The 17,675-nt window shown below is 40.6% G+C and overlaps 1 protein-coding gene across 2 annotated transcripts in view; it reads left to right on the top strand.

Moving 5' to 3' along the window:
- LOC115283860 (nuclear RNA export factor 2-like) overlaps nucleotides 1-6,845 on the top strand; it is a 36,868-nt gene extending 30,023 nt beyond the window's left edge. For both annotated transcript variants that reach the window (XM_029930305.1, XM_029930304.1), the window contains exons 12-22: nucleotides 1,376-1,412; nucleotides 1,803-1,868; nucleotides 1,954-2,009; nucleotides 2,155-2,262; nucleotides 2,382-2,440; nucleotides 2,554-2,669; nucleotides 2,762-2,804; nucleotides 3,361-3,433; nucleotides 3,945-4,127; nucleotides 6,384-6,444; nucleotides 6,582-6,845. In XM_029930305.1, coding sequence (XP_029786165.1) covers nucleotides 1,376-1,412; nucleotides 1,803-1,868; nucleotides 1,954-2,009; nucleotides 2,155-2,262; nucleotides 2,382-2,440; nucleotides 2,554-2,669; nucleotides 2,762-2,804; nucleotides 3,361-3,433; nucleotides 3,945-4,127; nucleotides 6,384-6,444; nucleotides 6,582-6,626 — 847 coding nt within the window. In that variant the 3' untranslated portion in view covers nucleotides 6,627-6,845. The remainder of the gene's footprint in view (nucleotides 1-1,375; nucleotides 1,413-1,802; nucleotides 1,869-1,953; nucleotides 2,010-2,154; nucleotides 2,263-2,381; nucleotides 2,441-2,553; nucleotides 2,670-2,761; nucleotides 2,805-3,360; nucleotides 3,434-3,944; nucleotides 4,128-6,383; nucleotides 6,445-6,581) is intronic.
- The last annotated feature ends 10,830 nt before the right edge of the window (nucleotides 6,846-17,675 follow it).

Raw genomic sequence — 17,675 nt, 5'->3', positions numbered from 1 at the left:
GGTGGCTTTTGTGCCTCAAGGTTCTGGATAGCTGCTCTCATTACATCCATTTCTCTGGCCTTATGTCAGGAACTGAACCTTCATTGGGAGAAACTAGGGTTCCCTGAGTCAAGGGGCAAGAAGTGGACCACCACCAGTGAACAGAGGGCTTCCCAAGGCAGTAATGGAAGGCAGAGCGTAGAGGTGCTTGAGAAGAGAGCAGCACAGGCCTCTTAGAGACACTGTCCCTCCCCACCTCCCACATATGTTGCATAATCCAATCTGGTCCATTGGAAGAGCCCTGGGTAGCCTGACATGGGTATAATCTCACAGGCAAAGAATATATTGAGACAGGCACAGGTGTACTGGGACCATCAGGAGGGAAGGCAGTGATAATTAGAGGGGGACATGGACCCTCAGGCCCATGCTGAGCTGGGGCTTGACCCTCTACTCCTTCTGGGGAAAGTGTCCTTCCCCCATTGCTGCCTTATTCCCCATACCTAGCTCAGGCTGAGGTCACACAGGTGACAAAGTTTAAACCAGAATCCAGTGGGCCCCCATCCCAACACCTGCATGTTTTCTACTCCTACATCAGGTGCCAGGGCCAGCCAGGGAAGATGAAGGAAATGGCTGCAGCTGGGGAGCCATTTCCCCCTTCTTCTCTCTTCCTCCCTGCCCCCCACCACCATAGTAGAGTTTTTTTTTTCCTTTTCCTTTGCTTTGTTTTCTCTTCCTCCTTTGTCTCCACTCCCCTATGTCTCTCTCACCTCACCCCTCTCCCCTCCTACCCTCAATCTCTCTTCTGTCTTCATCACCCTTCCTCTCCCTTTCTGCCTTCTTCATCTTGCCTCACTCACCTCTCGGCCTTTGCATTCTGGGCCATCCCTGGGAGGTGTCATGGTCCTGCAGAATGCTGGGACCCTAATGAGGTAGTAGAGCTATGGGTTCCCACTCCATTTCCTCTTCTCTCTGGAGTCTTCAGTGGGAGCCTGGAGGAAGGAAGAAAGGTAGGGAAGGGAAGAGCCCTGGAGGCTGGGCTCCAAATGTTGCTTCTGGTGTCACTGGAGATGGGAGTCAGGACAGTCTAGGTTGGAGATACCCAGCAGGATGATAGAGAAAGGGATAGAGGGAGAGAATAAGAGTGGTAGGGAATATGAATGTGAAGCTGTGAAGAGAGATAAGAAGGCTATGCCTTCAGAAAATCCATATGGATGATGTTCAGTGCTCAGCAGAGTAGTGGACCTAAGCCTCTTGAAGTCAGAGACTGAGATGGGTAAAGGACTGCTGGATGGGCAGAAAATACTGGTCTTTGTTTATGGAATCAGTGTTTTAACTCAAAGGAAGAATTGAAACCCCAAGCTATCAACCATTTCTTTCTATTTTTGGTCTTGGACAGTGCCATCAGGGAATGTTTCCCCAAGTTGTTGCGTCTGGTAAGTGCCTACACTCGTCATTGTCTCTTACTAACCATTGATCATCTCCATATCTGCTCTCAAACTCATTGGGTCTTGTCTAGATTACATGTTTCCATGAGACCTTTATGCACTAGGGAACATGGACTCCTGAAAAAGACTTCCTGGAAAAGTGTACACACACACACACACACACACACACACACACACACACACACACAGTGTTGTATAAAATTGTAGAGACTTCCAGGACCCCATGATGAAAACACCCACTGTAATCTTGCCCACAGAATTTCCAGTGCCCTTTCACACCTGTCTTCTGACCCTCACCTTCTCCTGGGCCCATCATTTTCCCTGATTATCCAGGGTCACCTCCCTGGTCCCCACTGCAGACTTCCTCTTCTTTTCCAGGATGGCCAGATGTTACCCCCTGCAATTACTGACAGTGATGTCCCACACTTAATAAAGTCCAGCAAGGTGAGGAAGTAGGATCAAGCAACATTTGGGGTATTACAAGGGACACTTTATCAGCCACATAGTCTCAAATGTCTTTTGATTCCAGGAAAGCTCCAGAAGTAATGAGGAACTGAAGAGTCTAATCCTGCAATTTCTGCAGCAGTAAGTACTTTAGAGACCACAAGAAATGGGGGCTGGAGGCTGAGAAAGACTGGACCACCGCAAAACAGGTCTGTTCATGGAGGTTCTCAAGTCTCATTTGAGGTTCAGACCCCAGAGATACACTGTCCTCATTGCTCCCCCACAGGTACTATTTGATCTATGACTCTGAAGACCGTCGAGGTCTCCTCAATGCTTACCACTACAAGGCCTGCTTCTCCCTGACCATTCCCTTCAACCCTGAAGACCCAGCCCCGTAAGTAGCAAACTCAGACTCTGATCCTGGATTGTGTGACTTCCAGTGGATGCAGGGCAGCTCCTGGAAACACCCACACTGGCCAGACCACCACCTCCTCTTCCTCTTTCTCTTCCTAGAACCAGCTTGTGCGAGTACCTCAAGGAAAGCAGGAATATGAAGAAGATCAAGGACTCCAGTGCGTGTGTGATGGGAAATATTTGGCAGGGAAAGAGGATGTGAAGGGGTAATCATAGAGTGCAAAGTGTGGCAACCCCTGACCTTCACTTGTTTCTCTTCTTCCCTCCATAGACCTGCGTGTTCAGCTGCTGAAGCATACAAAACATGACATCGTGTGCTCCCTCTGTGTGCTGCCCAAAACTCAGCATGACATCAACTCCTTCATGGTGGACATGTGGTTCCAAACGGTGAGTGCCTGCTTCCTCCCAAGGGTAGCTCTGGAAAGCTATAGGTGGGTTGAAAGTTTAGGAGACTTAGCACCTGGACTCTTTCCTTATAGGAGATGATGCTCTGTTTCTCGGTCAGTGGGGTGTTCAAGGAAGGTGAGTATATGTTGGACCCCCTCCCCAGATGCGACACTGCTCCCTTCCCTCTGGCTGGGCTCCCTCTCAACTTTCTTTCCCCTTCTCTTCCTATTGCAGTGTCTCTTGCCTCCACTCCACTCCCAAACCATCCCAATCTGACATGGGTCCATGCCTGTCTACCCTACAGAGCTCAGGCATTAGGGACACAGGCAATGTAGCTTGATGGCTCTCATCCCGGATCCTTACTCTGAGAAGTGGGTCCCATTAATTAACTTCCATGTTTCCTCACGTGCAAGATGGGGCTAATAAGACCCATCTCTTGTGTGCCTGTGAAAATGCATGATATGAATTTGTAAAGTGGTTTTCACAGGGCCTGGTACATAGGAAATCTCTGTCACTGGGAGCAGATTGTTCCTATTGTTGCCCTCCTCATTCCCAGCATCCTGACTTTCAGGGAACAATTGTACCCTTCAACATGAGTATCAAGTTAGACCCTGGCTGGAGAATGCTATGTAAGCATGTGAAGCATGTTAAGTTCTAATGGGGTATTGCTGTTTGTTGTTTGTTGTTGAAGTGGAAGGAAGGTCTCAGGATTCTGTTCGTGCCTTCACCCGGACCTTTATTGCTACTTCTACCGAAAATTCCAGGTGAGTACTGTGTTGTGGGTGGAAATACCCAGTCTAGCTGGGGTTCATGGCTTTGGGAATGTAGCAGTATATATCCTTGAGGTTTTGTCAGTATTGTGGAAAGCCATTATTGCCTAGTGGTTAAGAGCACGGGCTCTGGAGTCAAAGCACTGGGTTATCTTCCTACCCCCAACATTCACTAGGTGAGTGACCTTGGACAAATCACATAACCCCTCTGTGAAACAGCATCTTCCTCTGAAAATGGTATTAGACTATACTGCCCTTTGGGCTGTTTTTCATAATAAATGCATTGGGGTTAATCCTACAAATCAAGTGAAGCTAGTAGACAAACTCTCCACAGGTGCATCTGTGGGAGGGCTAGAGTTGCCAGCCAAGGATGCTGGGGGGGCAGACAAAAGTAGGTGTATGGAATGAATCTGGTTGCTGAGAGACAGTGGCAGCAGGGTCATTGTTAGGGGCGTGGTGTTGTCAATTTGTCAGTTGTCTGAGTGTTGGTCCATTTTTCCTCCAGTCTATGCATCGTGAATGATGAACTGTTTGTAAGAGATGCCAGCCCCAGTAAGACTCAGAGTATGTCCTCCATCCCAGTGTCCCCATCCACCTCCAGCTCTGTGTTCACCCTCTCCAAGGAGCAGCAGGAAATGGTGCAGGCTTTCTCCATCCAGTCTCAGATGAAACTCGAGTGGTCTCACAAGTGAGATTGGGTATACAGGGGAATAGGAGGGAGCTGGGAGAGTGGAAGAATAAATAATGGGAAAGCATAGACAATTTGAAAAAATAAGTATTTGGATATTTTGTTTCTCAAGAAAAAGACTTATGAATAAAGTGTCATAATTTTATGATGATTCATATAAAAAAATTTAGAAACACTATAATGTTATATGACAAGACTTTGCGTATAGAAAATCCTAATAATCCATGAAGAAACTATTAGAATATAGATAAACAAGTTCATTCAGCAATGTTGGGATAAACCAAAGGCCTAAAAATTGAACAGACATGCTATGTTCATGAATTGAAAAACTTATTAAGATAAAAACAGTATTAAAAATGGTGTACAGATGCAACATAATTCGTATCAAAATCCCAGTTGGCTGCTTTACAGAAATTGATAAATTGACCCTAAAATTCACTTTAAAATGCAATGAATTTAGAATAGCCAAAACAATATTTAAAGTGAAGAATAAAGTTGGAGGACTCACAATTCCCAATCCTCACAATTTTGAAACTTACTGATAAGGTACTATAATCAAGACTGCCTATACTAAAATTTGGATAGACATATACATCAATGAAATAGAATTGGGAGTCTAGAAATAAACCTTGACATTTATAGTCAATTGATTTCCAGCTAAGTGCCAAAAAATTTAATGAAGAAAAACTAATCTTCCCAACAAATAATTCTGAGACACCTCGATATTCACATGCAAAAAAAGTGAATTTTGACCCATGCCACACATATTTACTCAAATTGATTAAAGACCTAATATAAGATCTATAACTATAAAAACCTCTTAGAACAAAACATAAGTGTGTAACTTTCATGAAATTAAAATATATAATGGTGTCATATATGACACCAAAACATAAGCAATCAAATAAAAAACAGACAAATAAATTTGACTTTATCAAAATTAAAGGCTTTCATGCATTAAAGGACACTGCCAAGAAAAAATAAATACAACATACAGAATGGTAGAAAATCTTTTCAAATCTCATATGCAATAAGGTCTCCTTTCAAACATATCTAATAATTCAATGATAAAAAGACAAACAACTCAAATTTAAAATGGGGAAATTATTTGAATGAATATTTATCTTAAAGAAGATATACAAATGGGCAACAAGTACAGGAAAACATACCCAACATCATTAGTCATTAGGGAATGCAAATCAAAAACAATGAGATACCACTTCACACCCATGAAGATGGCTATAGTCAGTGAAATGGAAGATGAGCATAATAAGGATGTGGATTAATTAAAACTCACATAGATTATAAGTATGAGTGTAATATGGAGCAGTAGTTAGGGAAACATTTTGACAGTTCCTTAAAATGTTAAATGAAGTTACCATATAAACCAGGAATCCCAATATTAAGTATACACCAAGATAAATGAAGATATGTTCACTCTAAAATTTGTGCAGGAATGTTAATAGCAGCACTATCTATAATAGCCAAAAAGTGGAAACAACCCAAATGTCCTTCAGCTGATGAATGGACAAACAAATCTACCATATTCGTATGGTAGAATATCATTCAGTCATAGAAAAGAATACAGTTCTGATGTATGCCATGACATGGATGAATCTTGAAAACATTATGCTAAGTGAAAGGAGCCAGCCTCAAAAGGTCACATAGTGTATGATTCCATCTATATGAAATGTCCAGCATAGACAAATCCACAGGGACCAAAATCAGATTAGTGGTTTCCAGGGTGTGGGGAAATGGGAGGAATAGGGAATCATGTCTTATATCTAAAGGAGTTTCTTTTTGAGGTGATAAAATTATCTGGGAATTAGATAGTGGTGATGATTGAGCAATATTGTGGATATACTAAGAAAACACTGAACTGTACACTTTAAAATGGTATGTGCATGAAAAATAATAATAACAAAATGGTATCTACATTATATCTCAATAAAAAATTGCTGGAAACTTGTACTTTTAAAATTTCCATTTATCTTCTTGAATGTTTCTCTTTATCAATATATATTAAGCTCCCATGTTCTTTTGGAGAACTCTGATTCTCTGTTTTGAAGTCTAATGGTCATGGCATTTTGTAACAAATGTGATACACATTTTCAGTGGGCCTTTCTTAATCATTACACATAGTGCTCTTACTGGTGGTATATGCGTCCCAGCAAAAAAGTGGCATAGATTTAGCATGGCATGGTCAGCGTCTCTGTACTGTGGTACTAAGGGAGGTCATCTGTTCTCCTACTCCAGGTGCCTTCAGGACAATGAATGGAACTATATCAGAGCTGCTCAGGTCTTCACTATGTTCAAGGTGAGGTCTGAGACCATTAAGTTGGTTACAGATCGGTGCTTCTCGGCCTTCAGGAGGCCAAGAAGGTGGAGGCTGGGTGTCCTGGGAATGAAACTCTGGTATCTGGCTCTTCAGACATCCCAATTCCTTCCCTTCAGAATGAAGACAAGATCCCAAAAGAGGCCTTCAAACAAATCCCCTAGAAGAAGCTTTGGATGTTCACATCATCTTGGTTCTATTTTCTCCAGCCTAAGGGAATGTCCATGGCTGAGTGAGGATGGAGGCCTGGCTGACCAAGAAGCCAAAATTACCTTTAATGTGCAAACCAAGTAACATAACCACCTGAAGTATTAGTTCTGTTTATTCACCCCACTCATGATTGCTGTTTATCTTCTTAATAAAGAGTGGTGCTGCACATTGTATGATGTGTGTCCTTGATTGCTCTTCCCCATCCTTGCCATGAGACAATGGGTCCCAGACTGAAAGGCCCTGCCCTCTCCTCTACATTATTCACACTGGCAGTCCCTTACAGGTACACCAGGCTTGACTTCATAGGTAGTGTGTCAATAAATTTTGATGAGAATGGACACACACTGCTTTCAGGGATTGCCTCTGGAAACAGTGTGGCTCAGTTAAATGCTCTGCCTGGAGGCCTACAGAAGCAGGCATGTGACCTGGAAATACAGGGGCTTCTCAAGGGTTGCCTATATAGCTAGTTAGGTCTGTGGAAGGAAGGAAGATGAAGATACACCTATTTCACTTCTTTTCCTAATCATTTGAATGCATTCAAAGGCATATCATCAATAATTGTACGGTTTGCACACAGGTGAATGGGAAATGGGCCTTTTCACACTTCTCATCATGCTTGCATTTGTCTTCTCATCCATCCACTCTACTGCCCCCTCCCCCTTCCTGAAGGTGCACTGTGGAAGGGAACTCATTTTAGCACCTGAGAGTGAGGGAAAATCAGCCTGCCTCTGCCCCATGCATTTCTCAGACCGCTGAAAAGAATGCTCTGTGTCCATGAGCTGGGGGGTGGAGGTGGAGGCAGTTCAGACATTTAGTTTCACTTCCATACAGATAACAATAGCATGGAATATTACATTATTGCCAGTTCTGTAGGAACTTTCTCAATGACAGGCAATTAGAAATTCAGAATTGCAAGCAAGAGTTGAAAGGGACATTTGTGCAATTTATTGTCCACACTTCTGTAACATTTGGACTTTAGGCCACCAGCAGGCATTTTTAGAGTTTTTGAAATTAACAGTACCAAATTTCAAGTTGCTGTCCTATAAGGGATGACACAGGTGAGGTACCACCAGTTTAAAAATTATTCCTCTATTATCAGGTCTCACATAAGTTATTTTCTGCCACTTGCCACTTTTCAGTTCTTTATGTACATTTACAGGAGGAATCCATAAATTGGTATGTGCATTTCTTGAAAATATGAACTAAGGGAATAACTGCTCCATGCAGTGTCTCAGTGATCAAAGACAAGAAGTGCAAAGGCAGACTGCAGTGCACACCTTCCAGCCACATCATGAGGAATAGATGCAGGCTCACATGTTAGCAAGCAATTGCAATATCTGGCTCACATTAGGCTCTCCAATCTGTCTGAGTTCCCTCGTGGGCAGAGACCATGGTACCCATCTCATGGCCCCTTTACTTCCTCTTGCTACATCATTACATATACAACATTAGGTTTCCACATCCTTGGCCTCATCCCCTAGCCAGCTCAGATGCCATGGTCCTCCAGTCATTCATTCTCCTGCCAACCCTCCCAATTCCCTTGGTATGAAAGCATCAAGTTTATGGACATCTCCAACGAGATGAACTTCTCACAAAGGCTGCTGCTTGAAATGGGTGGTGAACTCTTCCCTGTACCCTATCAGGACCCAGAAGCCCCTGTGAGGAAGGAACCCCAGAAGTAGCTACAGGAACTCCATGAGGAGTGAGTGGCCTTGATGAGGACTTTTTCTATTTCCAAGTAACTTCTGTACCTTCCCTATAAATCCTTCTGATGCAAGTTTGTTGCTCTCTGTTCCCAACACTTTGTCCCAGATCTTGCTCTGAACTGATACCCTCATCCCTAGGATCTATGCCTGGAAACTGCACCTTTAGCTCTAGTGTATAACATCTGATTATCATTCTAAATATGGATTCTATTTATGTGCTTATAAGGTCTTAATGTGACCATTTCTTTAATGATCACAAAATATCTCTTCAGGCACTGCTCCTTATGATTCTACCACCCTATAACCTCTGTCCTGGAGAAAGTCAGCCACTGGATGTGAACACATCACACATTCAGCAACTATATACAAGAGCAGAAATCTTAGACCTAGATCATACAAAATTAGGCACTGTTCCACACCCTCAGCAGTATAAAATAAAGCATGGAAAGGTGGTGTCTCACTGTTCTTAGCACGCTAACTTACATCAAAGAGAGGTAATGATGGTAGGATGGCATGATTTCTGGGGGTTAGGAAGGACAAGTATATGCCTTCAGGCAAAGGCTCTGAAATTTTGCAGTTTTGACAGGATCCCAGGTGTGATGTTTAATTTTATGTGTAAATTTAGCTAGACTGTGGTACCCACATATTTGTTCAAACACTATTCTGGATTTTTCCGTGAGGATAGTTTTAGATTAGACTAATATTTAAATCAATATACTTTGAGCAAAAGAGATTATGCTTCATTATGTGAGTGGGTCACATCGAATCAGTTGAAAGGCCTGAATAGAAAAGACTGACCGCTCTGAATGAAGAGGGAATTCTGTGAAGACACCACCTTCAAACTTGAACTGCAGCCCTTCCCTAGGACTCCAGACTTTCCTGCAGTTTGGGAGCTTGTCAGGTTCCACAATAGCATCAGCCAACTCCTTAATTCAGAAAAGAAAAGAATGAACAGCTGTACACCAACAAATTGGACAACCCAGAAGAAATGGGAAAATTCTTAGAAACATACAACCTACTAAGATGGAATCAGGAAGAAATAAAAAAAAATCCAAACAGATCAATTACTAGTAAGAAGATTGAATGAGTATGAAGAAAACCTCCCAATGAAGAAAAGTTCAGGACTAGATGGCCTCGCTGGTGAAGTTTACCAAACAGTTATAGAAAAATTAATGTCAATCCTTCTCAAAACTTTCCAAAAAGATGAAGATGAAAGAATACTCCCAAATCCATATTACCATGCCAGCATTACCTTTATATCAAAACTCAAAAAGGACACTACCAGAAGAGAAAACTACAGGCCAACAACATCCTTGATGAATTTAGATGCAAAAAAATATCAATAAAATACTAGTAGAGGCAAGATGACAGAGAAATAGGGAGCTCTGAACGTCCCTCCCACACTTCTCAAACAAAGAAGGGCTGAAGCCAAAGGACACTGAACCTCAAGAGTCTGGGAGGAAAAGATACAGAGTCCACTAAGAAGACCACCTCATAGGTGTGTGATTGCAAACTGGGGAAGATAAAAATGGCCAGGACTGGAGGCATGAAGGGGAGGGAGCCCCCTCCGTGGAGAGACAAGGGGAAGAGAAAGAGCAACTGAAACTGCTCATAGAACTCTCCGTGGAGAAGAGAAAAAACTTGGCCTGGGACAGAGAGGGATCCTATCATCCTATCTCTAACCGCAGGATGTTCAGAGAGAGATCCTATCTCTAACTACTGCCCTTTCTTTGGGCTAGGTGCCCCGGTCCCAGTCGACACCAGGAGGAACTGTTCCCCTACTCCCCCTACTCGATCCCAGGCTAGGAAGCAGCCCAGCTCGAAAAGAGCATGGAAGACACCAGAGAAGCTATTGATTCAAACATTCTGAACCTTAAAATAGTTATGATGAATTTGAAAAAATGCTATAAATTAGATGCATAATAAAATGGAGACAGCCACTGCATCGATTGAAGAGGCAGAGAGGAGACTAGGTGAATTAGAAAACATGATTATAGAAAAAGTGGAAGTGAAGAAAAAGAGAGATAAATTGATCCAGAGCAAGAAAGGAGAATTTGAGAACTGAGTGATGCAATCAATGGAAGAATATCCCTATTATAGGAATTCCAGAAGAAGAAGAAGAAAGAGAAAAAGTGGCTGAAGGAGTACTTGAAAAATTATAGCTGAGAAGTTCCCCTATCTGGAGAAGGAAACAGATATTGAAATCCAAGGGGCACAGAAAATTCCCCTGAGACATAACTTGAATAGATCTTCTGCAAGATATATCATAGGGAATCTGGAAAAATATAAGGATAAAGAGAAAATTCTGAAAGCAGCTAAGGATAAAAGGTCCCAAACCTACAAAAGGAGATTTATCAGAGTAGTTACATACCTATCTAATGAAACATGGCAGGCCAGAAAGGAATGGCAGTAAATCTTCAATGTGATAAACAGAAAAAATATGCAGCCAAGAATCTTGTATCCAGCAAGAATAGTAGAAGACATAAAGGTTTTCCCAAATAAACAAAAATTGAAAGAATTCATCACCACTAACCCAACCCTACAAGAAATCCTAAGGGGGACTCTATAAGGGAAATGTTGCAAAGAACAGAAAGTACCAGATACATCACTACAAGCATGAATCCTACAGAGAACACAATGAATCTAAATCCATATTTTTCAATAATAACACTGAATGTAAGGGTACTAAATGTTCCGATCAAAAAGCATAGGGTAGCAGGATGGATAAAAAACAAAATCCATCTATTTTCTGTCTACAAGAGACTCATTTTAGACCTGAGGACACCTTCAGATTGAAAATGAGGGGATAGAGAACTATCATGCTAATGGAACAGACCCATAATTAGTGAAGAAATTGAATCAATTGTCAAAAATCTCCCAACAAACAAGAACCCTGGACCAAGTGGCATCCCTGAAGAATTCTATCAGACATTTAAAGTAGAATTAATACCCATTCTTCTCAAGCTATTCCAAAAAATAGAAATGGAAGGAAAATTTCTGGACAATTCTATGAAGCCAGCATCACTTTGATTCCGAAACCAGAGAAACCCACTAAAAAAAGAGAACTACAGGCCAATGTCTCTAAAGATATGGATGCAAAAAACTTCAACAAGATACTAGCAAGTTGAATTCAACAGCATAAAAAAAGAATTATCCAGCATGATCAAGTGGGATTCATTCCTGGGTTACAAGGCTGGCTCATTATTTGCAAATCCATCAGTGTGATACATCACATTAACAAAAGAAAAGATAAAAACAATATGATTCTGTCGGTAGATGCAGTAAAGCAGTTGATAAAATACAGCATCCTTTCTTAATTAAAACCCTCGAGAAAGTCAGGATAGAAGGAACTTACTTAAACATCATAAAAGTCATTTAAGAAAAGCCCTCAGCTAATATCATCCTCATCCTCAATGGGGAAAAACGGAGAGCTTTCCCCTGAGATGAGGAACACGACAGGGGTGTCAACTCTTACCACTGTTGTTCAACACAGTGCTGGAAGTCCTAGCATCAGCAATCAGACAACAAAAGGAAATAAAAGGCATCAGAATTGGCAAAGATGAAGCCAACTTTCACTTTTTGCAGATGACATGATACTCTACATGGAAAACCTGACAGAGTCCACCAGAAGCCTACTAGAACTGATCCATAAATTCAGCAATGTCGTAGGGTACAAATTCAACATACAGAAATCGGTTGCATTTTTATATACCAATAAGGAAGCAACAGAAAGAGAAATCAAGAAACTGATCCCATTTACAATTGCACGGAAAATCATAAAATACCTCGGAATAAGCCTAACCAAAGATATAAAAGATCCGTATGATGAAAACTATAGAAAACTTATGAAGGAAATTGAAGAAGATACAAAGAAATGGAAAAATATTCCATGCTCATGGATCGGAAAAATAAATATTGTGAAAATGTCATTACTACCCAAAGCAATCTACACATTCAATACGATCCCAATCAAAATTACACCAGCATTCTTCTCAAAGCTAGAACAAACTATCCTAAAATTTGTATGGAACCACAAAAGACCCCGAATAGCCAAAGTAGTATTGAAGAAGAAAACCAAAATGAGAGAAATCACAATCCCAGACTTTAGCCTCTACTACAAAGCTGTCATCATCAAGACAGTATGCTATTGGCACAAAAAAACCAGACACATAGACCAATGGAATTGAATAGAGAACTCAGAATTGGACCCATAAATGATGGCCAATTAATCTTTGACAAAGCAGGAAAGAGTATCCAATGGAAAAAAGGCAACCTCTTTAACATATGATGCTGGGAGAACTGGACAACAACTTGCAAAAGAATGAAACTAGGCCATTTTCTTTCACCATACACAAAAAGAAACTCAAAATGGATAAAGGACCTGAATGTGAGACAGGAAACCATCAAAACCCTAGAGGAAAAAGCAGGAAACATCCTCCTTGGACTAAACCACTGCAATTTCCTACTTGACACATCCCCAAAGGCAAGTGAATCAAGAGCAAAAATGAACTATTGGGACCTCATCAACATAAAAAGCTTCTGCACTGCAAAGGAAACAATCAAGAAAATAGACAACGGACAGAATGGGAAAAGATACTTGCAAATGAGATGTTGGATAAAGGGCTAGTATTCAATATCTATAAGGAACTCAACAAACTCCATGCCCAAATAACAAATAATCCAGTGAAGAAATGGGAAGAAGACATGAATAGACACTTCTCCAAAGAAGACATCCAGATGGACAACAGGGCATGAAATGATGCTCAACGTCACTCATCATCAGGGAAATGCAAATCAAAACCACACTGAGATACCACCTCACACTGGTCAGAGTGGCTAAAATGAACAGATCAAAAGACTATAGATGCTGGCAAGGGTGTGGAGAGATGGGCACCCTCCTACACTATTGGTGGAAATGTAAGCTGGTGCAGCCACTCTGGAAAATAGTGTGGAGGTTCCTCAAAAAATTAACAGTAGAATTCCCCTGTGACCCAGCAATAGCACTGCTAGGAATTTACCCAAGGGATACAAGAATGCTGATGCATTGGAGCACATGCACTCCAATGTTCTTAGTAGCACTTTCAATGATAGCCAAATCATGGCAAGAGCCTAAGTATTCATTAATTGACGAATGGATCAAGAAAACGTGGTTTATCTACACAATGGAATACTACATGGCAATGAGACAGAGTTAAATCTGGCCATTCATTGCAACATGATGGAACTCGAGGATGTCATACTAAGCGAAATAAGTCAGGCAGAAAAGGACAGATACCATATATTCTCACTCATAAGTGGAAGAGGAGAAATTTAACAGAAGACCATGGGGGAAGGGAAGAGAAAAAACATTGGGGAGATGGAGGAAGGCAAACCATGAGAGACTCTTGAATGCTGAGAACAAACTGAGGGCTGACAGGGGTGGGAGAGAGGGGAAGGGGGGTGATGGGCATGGAGGAGGGTACTTGTTGGGATGAGTACTGGGTGTTATATGGAAACCAGCTTGACAATAAAATATAAATGAAAAAAAATGAAAATAAAATACTAGCAAGCCAATTCCAGCAGCACATTATGGGATAATTCACCATAATCAAATAGGATTTATCCCTGGGATGTAAAGATAGTTCAACATATGCAAATAAGTAAATGTGATACATCACATTAATAGAATAAAATAAAAAAAATTATGGGATAATTCAATAGATGCAGAAAAAGCATTTGACAAAATCCAACATCCGTTCATGATAAAAGCTCACAACAAATTAGCTATATAAAGAACTCAACATAACAAATGACATATATGACAAGTCCATAGCTCTCATAATTAACAAAGGTGAAAGATTAAAACCTTTTTCTCAAAAATCAGGAATAGGACAAAATGCCCACTTTGATTACTTTTACTTAACATAGTACAGAAGTTCTTGCCAGAGAAACTAGGTGTCAAAAATAAATAAAATGCATAAAATTGGAAAGAAATAAGATATCTCTATTTGAAGATATTATTTTATACAGAGATAATCTTAAAGATTTCACCCAAAGCTATTGGATCTAATCAATAAATTCAATAGTGGTAGGATACAAAATTAACATACAAAATTCAGTAACATTTCTATATACCAAAAGTGAATTCTCTGAAAAAGATATAAAAACAATCCCATTTACAATAGCACCAAAAGCAATAAAATACTTAGGAAGAAATTTAACCAAGGAGGGGATAAGTCATTACACTGACAAGTACAAAACCTTGATTTACAAAATGAAAGAAAACGCAAGTAATTGGAAAGGTATCCTGTTTCATGGATGGAAAGAATTAATATTGTCAAAATGTCCATACTACCCAAAGCCATAGATACAATGCAATCCCTATCAAGAGTCTAATGGCATTTTTTTACAGAAGTGGAAAAAACAATCCTCAAATTTATATGGAACCACAAAAGATGCTAAATAATCAAAGCAATCCTAAGAAAGAAGAATAAACTGGGAGACTGATTTTAAGCTATATCACAAATCTATAGTAATAAAAACTACATGGTTTTTGGCATAAAAACAGATTAATAGACCAATAGAACAAAACTGAGAACCCAGACATAAACCCAAGTATATACAGTCAACCAATATTTGACAAGTAAGCCAAGAATACACAATGGAAAATAAGTTATCTCTTCAATAAATGGTGCTGGGAAAATTAGATACTCACATATAAAAGAATAAAACTAGACTTCTCTCTTATACTATAGGTTTTGTAAGACTTAAAACCATAAAACTCCTAGAAGAAAACATAGGGGGAAAGCTCCTTGACATGAGTGTTGGCCACGATTTCTTGGGTATGACACCTTAAGTGAAAGCAACAATATAAAAAAATAAGCAAGTGGAACTAAGTGGAACTACAACTAAGAGCCTCCTGCACACGCACGTGCACACACACACACGCGCGCGCGCGCGCCCCCCCCCCACACAAATCAAAACAAAACATAAAGTCAACCTATGGAATGGGAGAAAATTTTACAAATCATATATCTGATAAAGGGTTACTATCCAAAACACATAAAGAACACATGCAACTCAATAATAACAAGCAATACAATTTATAAATGAGCAAAGGTCTAAATAGATCTGTTTCCAAAAAGATAGAATTGGCCAACAGATATATGAAAAGGAACATAACATCAAAAATCATTAGAGAAATCCAAATCAAAACCACACTGAGATACCACCTCATGCCAGTCAGAGTGGCTAAAATGAACAAATCAAGAGACTATAGATGCTGGCGAGGGTGTGGAGAAATGGACACCTTCCTACACTGTTGGTGGGAATGTTAACTGGTGCAGATGCTCTGGAAAACAGTATGGAGGTTCCTCAAAAACGATCCATAGAACTCCCCTATCGCCCAGCAATAACACTGCTAGGGATTTACCCAAGGGATACAGAAGTGCTGATGCATAGGGGCACATGTACCCCAATGTTCATAGCAGCACTATCAACAACAGGCAAATCATGGAAAGAGCCTAAATGTCCATCACCTGATGAATGGATCAAGAAGACGTGGTGTATATATATATACATCCTATATATATATATAATGAAGTATTTCATGGCAGTGAGAAAGAATGAAATCTGGCCATTTGTAGCAACGTGGATGGACCTCGAAGGTGTCATGCTAAGCAAAATAAGTCAGGTGGAGAAGGACAGATACCATATGTTTGCACTCATAGGTCTAACAGGAGAACAGGAGAAACCTAATGGAAGACCATGGGGAGGGGAAGGGGGAAAGAGAGTTGGGAAGAGAGAGGGATGCAAAACCTGAGAGACTAATGAATACTGAATATGAACTGAGTGTGGGAGGGGGAGGGGGGAAAGAGGTGGTGGTAATGGAGGAGGGCACTTGTGGGGAAGAGCACTGGGTGTTATATGGAAACCAATTTGACAATAAACTATTAAATAAATAAATAAATAAATAAATAGAATTTTTCAGAAAAAAAGACTTTATTGTTTTAGAGCAGTTTTAAGTTCACAGCAAAATTGAGGGGAAGATACCACCTGCTTCAAACATGCCTACCTTCCTTCATTATCAATATACAGAGTGGTGCTTTTATTCCCATTGATGAACCTATATTGAGAAGTCATAATCACCCAAAGTACATAGTTTATATTAGGGTTCACTCTTGGCGTACACTCTACAGGTTTGGACAAATGTGAAATGACATGCATCCATTTTAAAAATTTTGATATTTGTTGAACCATTACAACCGTCCATTTTCCAGTTCTTGAACAATGCACTTTAATACGTAGCCTTGGACATGCCACCCCTGTTTCATATTAAATAATGGAAATACCTGGTCCTTCTCATGAGCTTTCTACAGTCTTCCTTAATCTGTATGTCAACTAGTCTGTTCCCAGCACTGATGAAATTACAGCACCACAGAACAATTACATTACCTGGCAATGCGAAGCTCACCTGCACATTTATCCTTTTGAATGGCTGGGAGTAGGGCTATTTAGAATGAATGACACAGAGATGTATTCAACACTAAAGGTGCCACTCAGTGTTCTGATTCCTTTCAAAGTAGTGTTTCATTTAATCTTCACTACAACTACAACTTTAAGGGACAAGTACCATCCTTATTCCCATTTAATATGAGAGAAAATGTGAGACTCAGAGAAAGGAAACTGCTTACTAAAGATCATGCATCCTAGGGCACATGGGTGGCTCAGTTGTTAATTGATTGACACTTGATCTAGGCTCAGGTCATTATCTCATGGTTGGTGAGATTTGAGCTCCACATTGAGTTCTATGCTGACAGCATGGAGCCTACTTGGGATTCTCCCTCTTTCTCTCTCTGTCCCTCCCCTGCTTGTGCTCTGTCTCTCTCTCCCTCTCTCTCTCCTCTCTCTCTGTCTCTCTCTCTCTCAATAAATAAATAAATATTAGAAAAAAATAATGCATCCTGCAACTAAAGGTGCCCGTGGTCAAAGACATGCCCCGAAACATGTTTCTATGTTATATTTCTTTTGTGTTAGGGCTGAGGCCAGCACAGGGGAAATGACTCACCCAAGATCCTGTGGTTTGCCAAGGGCACGGGTCTCCTGAGGCTATTCTTCTGTCCAGTAGACCTTTTATTGCTTTGTTTCCATGCATGTTCTCTTTTTCTGAGGCCTGGTTGGAAACTGCTCCACCAGTAACAAACTACGAGGCAAAGGAAAGAGACATGAAATCACCTGGAATAAAAGCAACTTATTTTCTTATTTCTTACCTTTCTCAAAACTTCTTGCTTAATTCATCCCACAACACAGGAATGACAC

The sequence above is a fragment of the Suricata suricatta genome, chromosome X, assembly GCF_006229205.1.
Source record: "Suricata suricatta isolate VVHF042 chromosome X, meerkat_22Aug2017_6uvM2_HiC, whole genome shotgun sequence".
Classification (NCBI taxonomy): Eukaryota; Metazoa; Chordata; class Mammalia; order Carnivora; family Herpestidae; genus Suricata; species Suricata suricatta.
Note: the sequence above shows the minus strand (reverse complement) of the source record. Positions and strands in the feature narration are given on the sequence as shown.